The 18,837-nt window shown below is 31.0% G+C and overlaps 4 protein-coding genes across 4 annotated transcripts; 1 reads left to right on the top strand and 3 right to left on the bottom strand.

The window, feature by feature from the left end:
* Positions 1 to 1,429: 1,429 nt before the first annotated feature.
* Positions 1,430 to 6,375, bottom strand: LOC149899293 (WSCD family member AAEL009094). The gene is made up of 5 exons (XM_090114656.1): positions 5,963 to 6,375; positions 5,382 to 5,554; positions 3,623 to 3,707; positions 2,859 to 3,028; positions 1,430 to 2,151 (listed from the first exon to the last, which is right to left on the bottom strand). Exons 1-5 carry the CDS (start codon positions 6,228 to 6,230, stop codon positions 1,981 to 1,983), a joined length of 867 nt encoding a protein of 288 aa, XP_089970782.1. The 5' UTR covers positions 6,231 to 6,375; the 3' UTR covers positions 1,430 to 1,980.
* A 433-nt stretch (positions 6,376 to 6,808) lies between these two features.
* Positions 6,809 to 8,589, bottom strand: Not10 (CCR4-NOT transcription complex subunit 10). Its single transcript, XM_090114419.1, has one exon. The coding sequence runs from the start codon at positions 8,565 to 8,567 to the stop codon at positions 6,870 to 6,872; it is 1,698 nt and encodes a 565-aa protein (XP_089970545.1). The 5' UTR covers positions 8,568 to 8,589; the 3' UTR covers positions 6,809 to 6,869.
* A 933-nt stretch (positions 8,590 to 9,522) lies between these two features.
* Positions 9,523 to 10,329, bottom strand: Pop4 (ribonuclease P/MRP subunit POP4). The gene has a single exon (XM_090114560.1). It carries the CDS (start codon positions 10,177 to 10,179, stop codon positions 9,550 to 9,552), a length of 630 nt encoding a protein of 209 aa, XP_089970686.1. The 5' UTR covers positions 10,180 to 10,329; the 3' UTR covers positions 9,523 to 9,549.
* Positions 10,330 to 12,817: 2,488 nt separating this feature from the next.
* LOC149899296 (aldo-keto reductase AKR2E4-like) lies at positions 12,818 to 17,657 on the top strand. Its single transcript, XM_090114475.1, has 6 exons — positions 12,818 to 13,111; positions 13,925 to 14,098; positions 14,361 to 14,477; positions 14,779 to 14,946; positions 16,371 to 16,574; positions 17,087 to 17,657. The coding sequence occupies exons 1-6, from the start codon at positions 13,037 to 13,039 to the stop codon at positions 17,264 to 17,266; spliced, it is 918 nt and encodes a 305-aa protein (XP_089970601.1). The 5' UTR covers positions 12,818 to 13,036; the 3' UTR covers positions 17,267 to 17,657.
* The last annotated feature ends 1,180 nt before the right edge of the window (positions 17,658 to 18,837 follow it).

Consider the following 18,837-nt stretch of genomic DNA (forward strand, 5'->3'; position numbering starts at 1 on the left):
ACCTAGGTATACTGTGTAATTATGTTCGTTATAAAACTTAAAAAAAAATGTGAACATATTACCTACATACCGAATCAAATCTTTTAAACACGCGCGCCCTCAAACAGTTGAGTCAAACGTTTATCATTAAAAATTAAAATCGATAAATTATATAAAACTGTATGACATTATATTATTAATAAAATTGTACAGATCATTTATATTCTAATTCAAAACGCCAATCTTTCTGAAGGAAAGATTTTATAACATCGGAATTATAGAAAGTAACTAAGTAGGTGTTTGTTTTAGAATTCAATTAAGTACCTAACAGCTACTTTTCTATGGCAATTATTGATACCTAATACAGAAAGGCGTTCTTGGCCAAATAAATACTTATACGTATTTCTTAATAATTAATACGTACCTATGAATACGATTTAACGATGAGAAAGCACGCTCCGTGGAAGAACTACTACCTATTTACTAGCAGGAATCGTAACTAACAAAATATGTGCAAGTTTCAACAGCTGGGGAAAGGCTTTTTCTAAGTAATTCTCATTCATGAAATCGTTCGTAAACATTACAATTAAAATTTCGTATAAGTGACTTACTAGTTTCGGTAATGCACAAATCGGGAGTTGGTTTTGATGAAGAAATTAATTGTTTTTCAGTAAAGTTTAATGATTTTACCTTTCCCCCGCTGAGCACAAAGCAAACCACCACAATTTACAACACAATCTGCTGTCGCGACACTTATTTTACCACAAAATTCGAAAAACTTAACCTAAATTACACCGGTATAATCACCCGCTCAAACAAACTATAATTTAACAATAATATTCACGACGTTCGTTCGCGCAATCGTAACTATCTTCACACTGTTAAAAAGCCGGGCCTTTTTTCCCTTAGAAATTGCTATAGAGTTCTATAGCTAGGTATGTATCTACTCCGACGAAATTTCATACGTTAGAAGAGATGAGCGCAAAGCCCGGTAAAAGCCCACGCGTGCAAGCGAGACACCGCACTATTTATAATCCATCGAATTTAGGTTGTAACGTCCAAATAAAAGGTACGACCTTATTCCGATAGCAAGAAGGATGAAATTAAAAGTTTACTCGAATTCGTCATTGTTTTATGCTAGGCGTATTATACATATTATATTATATTATTGTAGGTGAGTTTTCATTGAATTCGGAGTTGCTCATTGCGCGCGAATATTCAAACGTGAATAAAGGTATTTTCCTGTCTCTTAGCGAATTTCTAAGGCAAGCCGGGCTTTTCGGCTTGTATGAACGTACCGCCACTGTACATAACAGTATAATAATATTAGAAAATATAAATATATAAATTTCCTCAATTAAGTACATAGTTCGTTAAAGTAGGAACTTCATCTTTTCGGGGTTTCTGAATATTCAAATGTAAATGTATATTATATGCAAATTTATTTAATTAAACACCTATACAACACTTATACAACAAAAACATATAAATAGCATTAGGCCTTTTTTTATAGTGGGGAAATCTTGAAAAGATACCCACGGCCCCCGGGGAAGGAGCAGTGGGTTATGTCGGATTCTTACCGACTAAAACCCCACTGTGTTCCGTCGAGCCGCTTAAATGATGGGACCGCGGGTATTTGTTAGAATTATAGCATTAGGCCTAAGAAATTTCCATTAGTCTATTTAAAATAATGTAAGTAACAAATACAAATGAGTATTATTAAAAAAAAAACAACTTTTTTGTTAATTCAGGTACAAAAAAACAGTTAATATTTGGACATTTGACGACACAAGTTTACGAGCCACTCACTGCCACTGCATAAAATGGTAATATAAATATAAAAATAAAATTTAATCGCATTGAGTCAAATAGTCAATAGCATTATGAAAAAAAATATGTTCATAGACAAGATCACTTGTTCTAAATATGAAAAGAAAACAATTCATAATTTTTTACTTTATCTACAAATTTGCACTATTTTTTATCTATGAGCAACAATTTTTACTCTGTGCGATTGTGAGTTCTTTGATAATCTATGACCATATCCCGCACTCGATTTCTGACAGTTTCTAACGCCGCATACATGTTCGGCGTAAACGGGTCGAAATCTTTGTATTTTTTTCTTCTTCTATAAATACCTTCTTTGTTGTACATCGCGCAGTTCATGTCCTCCTATAATAAACATAAAATTATTTAATCTATTGAAAGCTAAATTATCAGAAAGGATCACTACTAATGTATCCCATATTTGCTGTTTAAATCTAACCACAAGTAAAATCAGAGGGCGCAACTAGTCCTACTAATACATATTATAAAAGCGAAAGTTTGTGAGGATGGATGTATGTGTGTGTTTGTTACTCTTTCACGCAAATACTACCCAACCGATTGCAATAAAATTAAGCACACATATAGAGGGTAACTTGGATTAACACATAGGATAGGTTTTATCCCGGAAATCACACGGGAACGGGAACTATGCGGGTTTTTCTTCGAAAGCGCGGGCGGAAAGCTAGTCTGTTATAAAAAGAAAACCAATCAGTACAATGTTAAATGTATCTTGTCTTCTAAGGGTATTGTACTTGATTTGATTTTAGTAATTTTGAATGTCTTAATAATTAAGACATTCAAAATTACTAAAATAGTGGCCTATCTGAAAATAAATCAGTAAAGTAAGGTGTCTATGGTGCAGTAAATCACTAAAAGAAAGAATATTACTTATTAAGAGAACAAAACAGCAAAATAATGATGTAATATATTTAATAAAATAGTTACAATTATTTTGAAATCAGGGCTCATTGTTTTTCCTTACTATGCAAACTTGTGTTTCAGAAGTTAGGCCGCTCTGGCTCTCATGGCCTCAATTCGAAAATATACCTCACCTCCGTAACAGTATGATTTAGAAAGTCCAAAATCCCCTGCATCGTCGGTCTGGTTTTGTCCACCAAAGTTTCATAGAACACAATATGAATGGGCCCAGGAAAGTCGTTCAACCAATGTTTGTGTGTACTTTCCCAAGATCTTAGCTCTACTGACACATATGTCGCCCAGTCTGAAAGATAAATTAAATTTGTTAAATCACACATCTTAATACTATTATAAAGGCGAAAGTTTGTAAGTATGGATGTATGGATGTTTGTTACTCTTTCACTTAAAAACTACTGAACCGATTACAATGAAATTTAGCACACATATAGAGGGTAACTTGGATTAACACATAGGATAGATTTTATCTCGGAAATCCCACGGGAACGGGAACTATGCGGGTTTTCCTTTGAAAACGCGGGCGAAGCCGCGGGCGGAAATCTAGTATCACTATATTTTATCAAACAAAGACGCATCAGTCTATTTGCGATAAACTTAAAAACGACTGCACCGATTTTGTTTCGACCATGGCAGCCATTCCCGATTGAGATTAACCAACTGCGTAGACAATATATTATTGCAATGCAATTTGCATATTGTAGGTGACCAAAGAATCAAATGGACAAGACAATCAATTGTAATAATCCATCCCTCAGAAGTCAACAAATTTGATTTTGTACACTTGTAAATTATAATTAAATAAATAAATGAAGAATTTGAAACATGAGAGATAATTTATTGATTCTACAAAAATAATAAAAATTAACTATAATTTTCTTACCAGATTTATGTTCCCTTGTTTTTCTTTTAAATGCAGACTTTGGGGCTGTGCCTATATGGCCCTTGTGGATTCTATTAAAATCAGCCTGAAATAAACAATATGGAATTTTGCTAAAATAAAAATAAAATAATTTGGAAAATCCAAAAGTGCACGCCTTATAATTTTTTTTTTAATAAGTAATTATTTATTAATTATTATTTTTGTTTATTTAATAACAATTAAACCACATCGAATCAGACCCTGAAAAATGAAAGGGTTCTATTCCTGAGCATATTCAAGCGTAAGAGAAAAAAAAAGACTCGATTAGTAAAGTATTTCGGTCGCTATCGTGTTAACAAGAAAATCCTCCGCACATACAGACACACGGACGTCCAAGACAGAACTTTTTTAAACTGTTTTTTAACTAGTTCAAATAACAAAAATGACATCAAAAATATCATGAATGTTAAAAAAAGTGTTTTTTCTTAATATGTGTGCGTATGTATTATCTTACAAGTGCAATGTATGATACATAAAGACATTTTAAGTTTCAAAAATCAGATGTTTTGCGCGAAGTGACAGTAGTACCCACCTCAACGCTTTGCTTATGAGGCGTGCAATTTGGCTTACATCTATAGTAGTTTATCTATGGTATTATTTTAATCTATAACATAAGATTTATTTTTACATAAAAAGTTTTCACAATTTAACTTTTTTATCAAAACCCTGTTTATTACATTGAGTTACTATGTACATACTACATAGTACATAGTAAGTATTATAATTTTTTAGATCACTTTCGACCATTGCATTGCAATCAATACAATATTATAATCTTATGAGTGCTATATTTTATTATCTAAATATTCTATAAAAAAAACACAAAAGCAAATGCAAGCAGGAATCATCATGTGGCATAAAAAATTAAGTAAAGGATAAGGAACGTTTATTTTATCAATCAATAAGGATTTGTTAATAAATAAAAAATAAAATGGTCAAAAATAAAGTACATCTAACCTTTTGTAGGTATTTATTGTATAAATTATTTTCGTGGTTAAATAATTATTATACTCGTTATAAGCTTGATGTACAGCGGGACAAACTGAAAATACAAACAAAATAAGAAGCCATTAGATATTATGACAAAAAGCAAAAAAATACAAATATATTAAATACATAATATTATGTTATACAAATACAGCATACTGTAGTATTTTTAAGTTGATGATTACTCATCAAATATTTCTTAAAAATTAATAAAATGATAAAATTTTATAATTACATGCAAAACACAGGAACATTGTTTGTATAAGTTCTTGATAAAAATAACTAGATTTATGAAGACAAACAAAAATAATAATAATACTTAGTTTAAAAAAACTAAAAAACACTCTTTTTATAGAAAACCGAACTAAAAAATAGAAAATTTTTATCAAATTAGTGTATTGTCATCGGTCCTCAATAAATCTACAAAGTTTGAACGAAATCTGGCCGTTTAAAGTGGGTCAAAATCGCGCCCAAAGAAGTTGGTTACAAACATACAGGTGAAGCTAATAAAGCGTGTAAAAAAATATAACAAACATACAGCAGTTAAACATTTAGGCATAGAAAAAAAATAATAACTACCATTTTAGAATAATATTTAATTCAAATTCAATTTATTTGTTACAAAATGAATAATGAATATAAAAAATGTATACTGGAGTCTGTTACCATTATTTTAAATTTTAATTATATTTCAAACACATAACAACAAACATTTTAATATTATTATTCATACCAATATGGCATCCCTCGGATTCCTTATGAGCAATACAGCGGCTTGAAACTTGTTATCAGACGGAGGGCCTTCATGAGTTTTAACAACCAATACTGATCCATTCGTCACATTCTCCGCTGGAAAGCCATGCACTCTCAAACCATAATCCATGTATATTGAGCCGGTCATAATGCCTGCAATTATTAGAAATAACATTACAACTACCTAACTATACTTATTTAATACTAGCGGTCCGCCTCGGCTTCGCCGGTGGTACCTACATGTTTAAACTATCCTATCTCTCAAGTTGGATCGAACTGCACATGGTGTGCGAATTTTATTATAATCAGTTAAGTGGTTTAGGAATCCATTTAGGACAAACATTATGACACGAGATTTATATACATTAAGATATTATGACAGTATGAATATAAAAATAAAACAGCCCTGTATATATTGAATAAGACTTATACTAATGCTTTAGCAAACCAAATTAAAAAGTTCACTTGATTTGAAGTAGCCTATTATTGGATTATAAAGTATTGTCCATTGGAAAAATGTACCTACTCAATTATTTTCTAGCAATAATAAAAACGACAAACCTGTAGCTTGTTGCAAGAGATATCGCAGCCAAGTGTTACCGCTTCCAGGATAGGACACCAAAGCTACGACATTATTAGATGGTGGAACACGAAACTTCAATTCTTTGCACCAGTTTACATTTGGCTGCCTCAAAGAAAGGTGATTTGCGTAACTACCTCCATAATGAGAATTTTTAGCAAAATACAATGGGCTCAACATAAATAGAATAATGGAGAAATGCAATGTAGCCACGATAGCTGCTAATAAAAATATCCCCCTCCTACCCATTGCTGTTCACGATCCTACATTTTTGTTTTAAATCCTTGTTGTCTATTTCATTATCATAGGATTCAATGGTATTGTTATGACTCATTTACATTTAAAATTATACTGTATTTTGAAAAGCATCTCATTGTGCTATCGATGTTTTGATTTCAATAAAATTTGCAATAGCGAAATGTCAAAATATGACAGATTGGCTTATGCCAGAGCCCAGATGCGTTCCATTCAGTTCCATTCTACCTTATTCAAATAAACATAGTTTGGAACAAGGCTTGGAATTAAAGGATTTAAACGATTAACGAATACAAAAATCAAATATTAAATTGAGAGAACAATCCAATATAAAAATCGTGTTAAAATCACAGAACAGTAAACACTGTTTGCTTTGACTGTTCTGTTTCGTTTGAAAAACTTAATTTTCACCATTTAAACCAACAATTTTTCAAAAATTCTAATATAACAAGTTAGCTAAATCTGCAATTGCAAATTTAATTGACTGAACAACATTCGTACACAATTTTCTTTTCTTTGATTTATTTCGTCATTCACCGTCTAATACTCATCTAGGAAGATTGAAACAAAAATCAATAATTTACTTTTTAATATAAAATATAAACACAATTTTTATAAAAATTTATGTCTATGTCATTGTGATACATGAGTATAGCGTATTTTACGTAAAATGGTATGGCAATTCTCTACATTGCCCAAACAGATCTCAACATACATTTGTAAAGGTAAAACTTTTGCAGAACTAATTTGCTGCAGCACTTTTCTTGCTTGTAAGAGATCTCCTCGTAAGATATTGCACACAGCTGCCTTTGCCCATACTGCTACTCCAATAACGTCTCTCATTTGATCTGGCAACCCTGATACTAATTCATGTATCATAGTTGGTTGTAAATGTTCTATCGCTTCTACTGTTTTATCAAGAATAATTAAAGCTTCTGCTGCGTAAATGTGTGCCCAAGTTTTATTACTCTTAGATGCATCTGCTTGGCTTAAAAGTTCATTAGCACTAACTAACGCTGCCAAAGGGTCTTGGAGGTGTAAAAAGATGTAACTCTGTAGAACTAATATGGAATTCTTCAATTCACACCTATGTTTCCAGTTTATTGGTGGACCAGGTGGTGCTTGTATCATTGGTACCGACACATCTACAGGAGGATCTTGATTAGGCAGTAATGTGATAGCATTTTTCAGGCATAGTGCTGCAAATTCTAATGACAGTGATGGTATCGCAAAGGATTCACCAGACGAAGAATATTTCTCCTTTTCTTTGGCAACAAGGACTTTTGTATGGGACCCACTGCCAAGTTTCTTAACTATGAACTTCTGAGCCTCATCACAACAACATTTTTTAATGCAGCACTCAGCTAATCGAACCCATACTAGTGGATTATTGGGGTAATGCCTCGCTGCTTCAACGAGGCACTCAAAAGCTCCTTCAGTGTTCTTCGTAGCAAGTAATGCTAATCCTAGGTTGTAAACATATATTGGTCTGTCCTTACATGCAATCAATCTTTCACTGTCTTCACTCTCCATAGTTTTAAAGTGCTCTTTTAAAGCATTCTGAAAATACTTAGTAGCTATGTACGGTTTCTTGATTGATAAAAATATAACACCAAGATTATTGTTTATTGCTGCCCATATATCTTCACCCTCATTTCTTACATCATAATTATATTGTAAAGATCTATAAAGCCCCAAAGTATTGGCAGCATCATTGATATTACCGTTTATATACTGTTGCTGGGCTATGATGCAAACATTTTCTATAGAATCAGCCTTTAACTGTACCTTCTGGCCAAGGAATATTTGAGCTCTGCTTACCAAACGTTGATACAAATCACTCACCTCATTATTCGATTTTAAGCCCTCGCCATGTGTTTTTGCTATTTCTATAGTTTTATCGTAAGTACGCCTACATAGTGTACATTCCAATAAGAGCAACACTACTTGCTGTAGTAACTTTTTGTCCTTAACTACTTTTGAAGCTAACAGCTTTTCTAGTATTATAGCACTCTGATAATAGTAACGTGAGTGGTATAGAACCACTGCATAGTTATAAATCGCGAAAGGCGAAACTGTCTCTTTGACATCTTCGTCAGGGAAGGAAACGCCGGTACACTCTGCTAACGTTGATTTGAACTTAGCCACATTCTTCATATCACTAGCAGCTAGCTCCACTACTGCTTTGTTATGTTGTATACGTTTCAACAAGACACTGTTATTTCCAACAAGATTTTCTAATTCATTAAGGTGTTGTAGTGCGGATGTATAGTCCTTCTTCAGATAACATTGGTGAGCTAACACGGCTGGTTCATCTGAATTGTTTGCCATGGCTTTATAAAAGTAATAAAATAGCAAACTGAAAATAAATTATTTTTTATTTTCAAAAATAAACGCGATGAAGTATGAACCAGGAACTATGAATCAAATGTCAACGTCATATACCGTCATATACACTGTCAGGAGGTCAGTGGCTTTGACAGTTTTTTTTTTTGTGGCAAAAAGTAATGTAGATACTTGTTATTTTGCTCCTTAGCTTCTTAGATATACGAAAGAAAATATATGTATTATAGGACCAGGGATTTGCCTGATGATTTTTAAAATTGATATATATGTTTCAAGTTTCCCCACTTTAATCGATGTTTTTAAGCAGGTCACATCTATAAAGATAAAACTGAATAGATATTGCCTATTAAAATGATCTAATAGAGGGGAGGATAAAATACTTTTAAATTTATGTTTAAATATGTATTTATTACAACTCCAACTATCATCATCATAAATACAAAACCCAATACAATGAATACTGAATAATAACTGAATACATAGTAATCTGAGGGCAATTATTATTAATTCCAACCGCCTCATTGGTATAATGGTTGACGTGTGAGTTTAGAACTGAACCGGTTCGATTCCTGGAGGGGCGAAGAAAAAAAAATGTCTTGGTCTGGCAGGATACAGAGGGCTGAGAACACCTACTTGTCCCTAAAGAAAATCAACCACTGATGAGATTTATGGACAATGCATCTGCCTGTTAGCCCACTAGGGCAAACGAGAATTTGTTTTTAATTCTATATAATCAAATCTAAATTCTGTATCTTGTTTGAGTTTTGAATGCCTCAATAAAAGATTTATTTTATCAAGTTATAAAACATTGTAATAAAGCAAAAAAATCTGTCAAGAAATCTAAATTCTTTATTATATATTTAAAAAAAATCAATTTATATTTAAAAATATACACATAGGTAGTTTATGCATGCCCCATTTCTGAAATGAAATACCTAAACAATTTATAACTTAAATATATTTAATTCTATAAATCTGGATGGAAGTTATTCTTGAATTTCTTATTTGATCGTTCAGCTGGCCGGATACATAAATGTTTACCAAAAAGAGTAATTTTCACATTCTTTATGTACATATCAAATACACTTTCCTTTTTAGGTATGGTTGTTACAACATCATCTTTGGAGACAATTTTTAAAGTATTCTTTGTATCCATAATACATATACCCTTTTTACCAACATAACTAGGGCATTTTGAACGCACCACCTCTAGCAAGCTGCCGTGAAAATCTGCCTTATAGAGAATCTGCGTAAATATATCCCATCTCTTACTCATTGGATCAGGAACTGATTTATCCAATTCTAGCATTTCAGAAATATAATCTATCCATATTGCGTTGATTGCCTCTACATCCTTATATTTTACACTATTAGTACGTGGTATAGAATAAAAACCCAATTTCCTTTTTTCGTTGCGTGATAGCAGATTATTTCGGCGTTTCTTTACTTTCTGTTTTTGAACTTTACTTTTAGATTTTCCTAATACAAAATCTTTTTTTAGCTCACTTCTAATATTGGCTACGTCTGATCGTGGTACATTTGATTCTAAAAAATTAACAACACTGCGAAATGCTTCGCTGTTGACCTCTTCGTCCATTTCTTCTGGTATTTGGTTCTTTTACAAACTTGTTTGAATTTGAAACTTTTAATAAGTATTTGCACGTGTAGTCTGTACTACAACTTTTTTGGAAAATGTTCTGTAATTATTATTATATAAATAGTTTATTATGACATTGGACACATAATATAGCACACGTGAGTTTTGACAAATGACAATTGACACTTGACAGCTGATATTAGCGACCAAAGAATATACTACCGTAAAACGGGGTAAATAGAAACAATCTAGACTTTCAAACCGACTTTAAAAATATACATTGTAAGTTTCGGGTAATAAAGCTGCTTTCATTGTGGGAGTCCTTTGCTATTTTACAAGCTAATTACAATTTTAATGCCAAATTATTATCTACTTAGGAGAAAAAGACAAAAACCTGGTCAATTTCTATTTTCCCGGAATACGGGGTCAATAGATACGACATATGGGGTTAATAGAGAAAAATGATAGGGTTGTCAAAATATTTTATATAGTGGTAGTGACGTCACAGAGATAATGAAATAAAAGATATTTATATATTTATAAAAGACATTTATTTATATATTTAATAAATTCTTCTTCAGTTTCTTTGGATAAAACAGTTTGACCTCCTTGACTTTTCATATTTCTTGTGCAGTGTCTGTATAAAACAGATCTGTGTATATTATATTTCTTTGAGATAGTATCCAGAGAACAATTACTCGCAGAATATTCATTAACAGCCTGTTGTATTAAGTTGAGGTCATATTTTATATATTTCTTACCCCGAGGGTCCGGTTTGTAGTTGCGTGGCATATTGCTCGCAACTATACCTGCGTACACAAAATTAATTATTAAATATTAAAAAATCAACTTTTTAAAAATGTAGGTACTTAGGTAATAAAGTTAAAACTCAACAACCTGCATAAAGTGCCAACCCTATCAAAAGCGTTTCTAAAAACCCCTTTCGCGTTTCTATTAAACCCTTTCTCGTTCCTATTTACCCCTTTGCCGTTTCTATTCACCTCATATGGCGTTTCTATTCACCCCTCAGTCGTCTCTATTCACCTCTTAATCATAAATATTTATGGGTGCAATTATTTTACTAATTTACCAATAAAAATCAAACTAATCAGTAAAACTTACCTTTTCAATTTATTCCGGATACACTTCACCGTTGAATAAAGTTATTTCACAATCAAAAACACAATTTAAATAATAACTAGAGAGAAGTTAATAAGAGCACAAAAGACATACATACAACCGTTGCACTTTGAACTCACTTAATGACATAAATTGCTAACTTCATACTATTCAAATGTTGTCAGACCAACAAAAAAATGTTGCCATTGTAAAAACTAAAAACACTATTGCGATTTTTGAAGTAGTTCTCAAATATCAGGCTTTTAGACTTTTTCCCAAGAATATTTCTATTCACCCCGTGAATTCTATTCACCCCGTTTTACGGTACTCTCTAACGAGAGTTAGCGACACAGTTCTTAATTCTTATATTTTTCTCTGTGATTCAGTGGTGATTCAAGTTTCAACCATGTTTAAAAGTAGGTACCATTTAGGTATGTACAGTAAAAGTTAAAAATAGCTAAAATAAGCATACCGCCTGTCTGTCTTTTCTTCATTCCTTAACTACTTAGGCCTGGGTCCTGGGAACCTAGCCAATAGAGTCTGTCAAGCGAGTCTAGTCCCATGAAAAAGGCGGCAAATTCAAAAATCTTAGGTGTCAACACTGATATAGCACGCTGAAAACTTATTGATACTTGAATTTTTGATAAAAAAAAACATATTTGAAATAAATAAAAAAAAACCATTTCAATGTAAGTATTTATTTGTCACAATCAGAACTAAAATCAGAAACAAGAAATTCAATGCCTTCATATGAAAAATCACTGCCAGTATCATCATTACGCACAGAAATGATGAAAGTAACCTGTCATAGCAGCAAATTTGTCAGATAGTCTGTTTCAGATTTCATTTTTTTATTGTCTTCTATGGCTATGACTTGCTTAACTAAATTATGAATTGTGCTTTTTATTAATTCATCATCCAAGGTGGCTGAAAAAAAACAACAATTTTATAGTAGTTTTCACTTATAGATGTCCCAGTAAGTTTCAAGGTCATGAACACGACGTCTGGATCTAAACCAAAACGGAAATCGTGATCACATCACAGTAAAATAAAAAAAGTTAGACAATTGTGCTAAAAGTATCAACACGTTGTTGCCAACCTACCTGATGTTGAAACGATTTCATCCAAAAGTCGTCGTTTTTGCGATAACACGTCGTCAGATTAACTCTGTACATGATTATATTTATTAATCATTGTAAACAACAAGCTCCTGACACTACTTTTAATAGGTTTCGGCATTATAACATTAAAAAACTCAACAAAAACCGGATTATTACGAGGTTACAACAGAATTTGTGACAATCTGTTTGACAGATCATAGTATTGCCATTATAAGAAATCAGTAAAAGGGTTGTGGACTCGACTCGCTTGACAGACTCTATCCACGAAAGCCTAAATTTTCATTATTTAGGTTTATGAACGGAACCCGATTCAAATTTTAGATATGGCAATGGCTCTGAAGTTTGTATGACAGAACCACGACCGACCGCAAATTTAAATTTGCTTGTTTACAAATTACAAAATAATTCAATGATTATTAAAGGTTATTTGGTCTTATCAATATTCATTTGAATAAGTATTGTATTTGCACTTATAAATTTGTCAAGTCAAGTTATCTTGAAACTATATAAGAACCCTTTTCAATAATACGATAAGTATTTAATTGTTTATTCGTTTTCTATCAACTACTAACTTTTTTTTAATAATTACTGTACATATTGTATAGTTATTGTTAAATATGGCTTTAAAAGCTCCAATTGTTAAATTAAACAATGGCCTAGAAATGCCTATTGTCGGACTTGGAACCTATGCGGTAAATATTTACTTTTATAAATCTTCTAGCTGATAGGTATACCTATTATAAAAATAATTAAAGCTACTTATTACTTTATAAGTTTGTATATCTATTTTTAATTTATAAATATAATCAACCTTTCTCTATGATTATATACATCATAAAAATTATGAATTACAATTTAAAAAATTATCAATTCTCTGAGAGCTCACAAATTAAAAATTACTATAGCTATAACACATATATAACTGTGGCTATAACACATATACACTAACACAAACCCTACTTTATCAAACTTTTCTCTCAATTTAATTAAGACTTTTTATTCAATATTAAATTTACAACTTCGTCAATTTAAATGTCATTTAAAGGTCATATTAGATTAGATCCAATAAATTGAAACATTTATATGTGTATAGTTTTGAATTGTGATAAAATAATATTATGCATATAACTTCAAGAGTAGTCTTTGCAAAAACTACGCAAGGACCACATGGGAGAAAAAAATATTAATTTTCTGTATATTTCATCAAAATAAATATGCATTTACAGCTTTGATAAACCAAAGAATTAGTCCACAATTTGAACCCAAATCACCTTTTTTTTGTATATCATCTGATTCATTATATTTATGAAATTTTAATCAATTTGTTTAATTTAAAAAATGAGGAATATACTTGAAAAAATAGAATGCAATGACCAAAAATCACTTTCTATCATGAACAAATACACACATTACATAAAAAAATTATGTAATAAAAATCACACTACTTCTACAAGTACTAATTTAAAATACTATAGCTAAATATAAATAATAAAATTAACTTGTAGCGAAAAGCCGAACCTGGTCAATACCAGCAAGCTGTTGAATGGGGTATAGATGCAGGCTACAGGCATATAGATACGGCTAGCTGTTACAAGAATGAAGAGGAAGTCGGTCAAGGGATTAACAACAAAATAAAGGAGGGAATTGTATCTCGGGATCAACTGTTTGTGACTACTAAGGTATGGTCAAACATTTATTTACTGAATTAGACTTCTTCTAGAAGCACTTTATCTCTCATAATATATTTTTTAAATTTATCACCGATCCAAAAATCTTTCCGAATCGGTGATCAAATTAGTTACAATAATTTGTAAAAATGAAATAAATTCAAAATATTACAAATTTTATCGTCTGCTAAATATTTTTTTTTATATTTTACCTTGTTAAACCTTATTCTTCTACTTCTATCAGTAATGAATCAATAAAATTGTTTTGTTTCAGCTATGGAATGATTGTCATGCAGAAAAAGATGTAGTTCCTGCACTTAAAGAATCCCTGCAAAGGTTAAAATTGGACTATGTGGACTTGTATCTTATACATTGGCCTGTGTCAATTGATGTGAGTTATAATGAATTCACCAAAAAATTAAGGTCATGTTTTATAGAAAAATTCCATGATGTAGCAAAAAAAAAAGATTTTTTTTTCTATTTTTTAATACATAATTAAAATTAATTTTTCTTTACATAATAAGTAGCTGCTCTCCCCAGTCCCCAGCTTCATGCGGGTTGACTTTTATCCAAAAAAATCAAAGAGTTTTAACTGGTATAATCATTATTGAAGCAGCATTCAACCATTCTTGAATCAGGAGTTTTAAAACTAATTTCTTTTATAGATTCTTTAAATAAAAACGTATTTTCAGTCTAAAGGTGACGACCAAGAAATAGATTATGTAGAAACATGGCGAGGCATGGAAGAAGCTTTAAGCTTGGGTCTCACTAAATCCATTGGAGTGTCCAATTTCAATGAGGAACAGCTTCAGAGGATATTGAACAGTTCTAAAGTTAAGCCTGTCGTGAATCAAGTGGAGGTAAATAATTATTTCCATTATTTTTAGTCTGTATTGTTCCAAGGCCTTTAATTAATGTTGAGATTACGAGCCACTTAGGGGGTTGGAAATAAATTAAAATTATAAAATTTTTTCTATAGGATTTGGGGTATAAACCAGCACAGTAGACTATTGTATTGAAATAAATTAAATAATAATATGTATGTATTATTAGTCTTATATCATCCTTTTTTCATTCTGGTGATGAGAATGAAAGAAGAGAAAATGCATTTCATACTTGTTGCTTGTGCTTATTTTTTTAACAAAAATGGAAAATTACCTGTTTCTAACAAAGAAAATTAAACCTTAAAATTAAAGTTAAAAGTCAGCTTTAACTTTTTCTTCATTTTTTATTTATTGAAAGCAGTTTATTTAAAAAAAATTGATAAAGAAATATATATGTATAATGTGACATTCAAATTAAAGTGCCATATAATTACTAATTTACTGATAAAAATAATTTGAATATTCACAGGAAATTGTAAAATTACACATTATGACGTAAATTAATTATTATTTCGATTTAATTTAATGAAAAATGTGTAACATTACCATTTAAATTGCATTTTGCAATAAAACAAAGTTGATTTCTCTGTTGCTGTCATATATCCCTATGTGCCTATGTATGCTAAATGCTTAAATCTTATAAACTACGAAACGGATTTTGATGCGGTTTTTTTAATAATAGATACCTAGTGATTCTCAAAGAAGGTTTTAGTATAAACATTCGAATTCGAGGATCGCTAGTTTCAGATAAAATAAACACCATGGACGTATAAAAAAGACGGACGGTATATCGCCTAAACATTGAGTGAAGCCTAGTAATGGCGGCGAAACATCCATGTGTGTGTGCCATGTTACCATGGCAACAGCTGTCCTGTTGACAATGGCGGCTGTATTTTTTTTATAAATTTTGCCGTAATAATTTTGTCATTAAAACATAAAAGAAATAACTTGCTTCCCTGTGGAATGTAATCCCTTGTGTTTTGTTATTTAAAATTGTACTGTTGCGACACCATTTAACCACGCAAGACGGCATTTTAAATATTTTTTGTGAAACAGTGACGCAGTTAATCAGTCGGTAGTTCACGACGTAATGGCGGCCGACTAGCTTACTATGGTGAGAGTGTGTGCGTGTTTATTGTCTTTACACGATCGCTAGCTTACTATGGTGGCTTCACGTTGTTTGTTCGTAATACGGCGTCCGTCTTTTTTTATACGTCCATGATAAACACTATACAAACAATTAGTTTTAACAAACCAATTATAATAAAATAAAAATATTTTATCATTGATTTTTTTCCAAATATAAATTATATATAAATCACACTTCCCTATGTTCATAGTAAATATCATGATATTTCTTTTGTAATACTCTATACTTTTAATGTAAAAAAAAATTACAGATAAACCCAACTCTAACACAACACAAGTTGGTTGATTTTTGCAAGAAGCATTCTATACAACCGGTAGCCTATACTCCCCTAGGCCTTATATCAGACGCTCGACCAGAATTCGCTGGGAAGGATGTAATAAAATCTGACCCTAAACTTGGTGCCTTAGCTGACAAGTATGGAAAAACTAGAGCGCAAATCGCTTTGAAATATTTGGTAAGTTCACAAGCTAAGCTATAAGAATTAGCTTATAAGAAAATTCTTAATTTGAAATTCAAGTTTTATTTTATTTATTTATATTAAGTACATAGATGTGAGAATTGATACTGAATGTATGTATTTTTGTACCCACTCGCACGAAAACTACTTAAAGGGTGTGTAAAAATAAATTTAATACAAGTAGTCTGTATTAATACATAGACAATGGACATACCTACTTTTTATTCCGCTTTTATGCGAGTGAAACCGCGAGAGCGGCTAGTATTATAAAAAATTACAGACATGCTACAAATTATAACCTACAATTAATCTATTGTTTTTGTAATCATTGAACAAGTTTATCATTATTGACTGTATTATAATTAATATTGAATTTGCATAGACTTTCTTTTTATATTGTTTTTGCATAATAATTGATTTTAATATAAATTTAGTTCACATAAATAAATGGTCTAAATCCAAGGACAAGATATCTAAGTATATTTTCTTAATATTAATTTTATTTTCAGATACAACGAGGCATTGCAGTTCTACCAAAGTCGTTCACGAAATCTCGAATCATAGACAATTTGAACATTTTCGACTTTGCACTAAACGAACAAGAGATGGCGCTAGTTGACAGTTTTAATATTGACCATAGATGCGTTCCCGGGATCTCTTTCGCTAAATATAAGAATTATGCGTTTTAAATAATATAATTTTGTTCGTGAGTAAAATATTTATGAACAAAAACACAGTAAGATAGTAAATGTTACATAAGATTGTTTGAGTTATAGTTGAACGTGAAACCAATGTAAGATTTAATTTTTTATAATCCAAAAAGGTGTTTTTCTTTTTCTATGATAAGATTAATTAAAAATCAGAGAAACATAATGACTAGGTAGGTATATCTATAATGGATATATCCTGTGCTTATGTTGGATTGATTTTATTGTTATTATAGCTACCTTTATTGCCTTGGTCACTGCCTGTAACATAGTTATTGGTGATATAATGTGATAGTTTTATAATTCTATATCAATTGTTGTGTAAATTTTTATATATGTATTGGTGTTTGACTGTTTTATTAAATGAATTGTTTTCAAATTGTTGTATTTACTTCCATTCAATTTTTAGAACCTTACCTTGTTTTTCCCGTTTAAAGTTCTACTGTGCAAACAGTATCATTTTGAATTTATTATGCTCAAAATATGCTATAAGTACCTACTTAGGAGTTAGGTACCTTGAATATGGGTTAAAGATATCATAATTATTCTGAATATAACAAACCTATCGAATCGCAATGAAGAATCGTTAGAACTTTCTAAGCAATCCGTCCAGAGTGATAAAATAAAATAGCCCTTAATACCACTCGTTAAAACTCCAAATGTATATGTGGTAATTATTAGTTAATTAATCTAAGTATTTGTGTTAATAATAATTTGTTCTGTTTGATACAGTACCATTTTATCACAAACTATCGGAAGCTTGCTTATTTTTGAAGCATGCGAAAATGCATTCATTCCTGTTAGTAATTAGTCAGAGAAATGAAAATTAGAATGGAATTCGTTACGACTGTAAGAGCTAGCGCACACGAGCAACTTTGTCTCCGCAACTATTTTGTCTCTCCCATCAATTTGTATGGGGAGTTGCGTCGCTACGTGCGCGCACTTTCTTACGAGCCCATAGGTGCGCTAGCTCTAAAAGAACAAATTTAACTTGGACAGAATAAAACACATTAATTTTATTTGGCATTTTATTAAAATCAAAAACAAATAATAAATAATTGTAACATTTAACATCAAATGCGAATAAGAAATTAGAAAAATAAATAAACTTTATAATAAATAAACGGAATGTCTATTTAAGATCTCTCAAAAGTACGTAAAGGGGCTCGGAAAAGATAATTTTCTTTTATTACCGTCAAATATAGTTTTCAGTTTTCGCGTTTCGTTAAAGTCCTTTACTTCTTATGAGAGATCTTAAACTATAATAATTATTATCAAAATGCATAGAAAACAGGCAGACAAGAAATGCTTAATTTCATTCACATAGTATAAAATCAAATACAAAATAAGTTAGTCAAGAAATGAAAACTCTCGAAGAGCACTGAAAGAGATTCTTAAAGAAACAAGTCAAAACATGAATAAAATAATCTGATAAATAAAATCTATAAAACCTCGTCAAAACACAGCCGACATTACAATATTTCTGTTAAAACAATAAAATAATAACTATCAATGAAAATCGTAGAAAAAGGCATAGAAAAGAAATGCAATTA

Source organism: Colias eurytheme, chromosome 21 (assembly GCF_061535395.1).
Source record: "Colias eurytheme isolate Ceu_HAF_F1 chromosome 21, ilColEury1 Martin Lab GWU primary, whole genome shotgun sequence".
NCBI classification, from domain to species: Eukaryota; Metazoa; Arthropoda; class Insecta; order Lepidoptera; family Pieridae; genus Colias; species Colias eurytheme.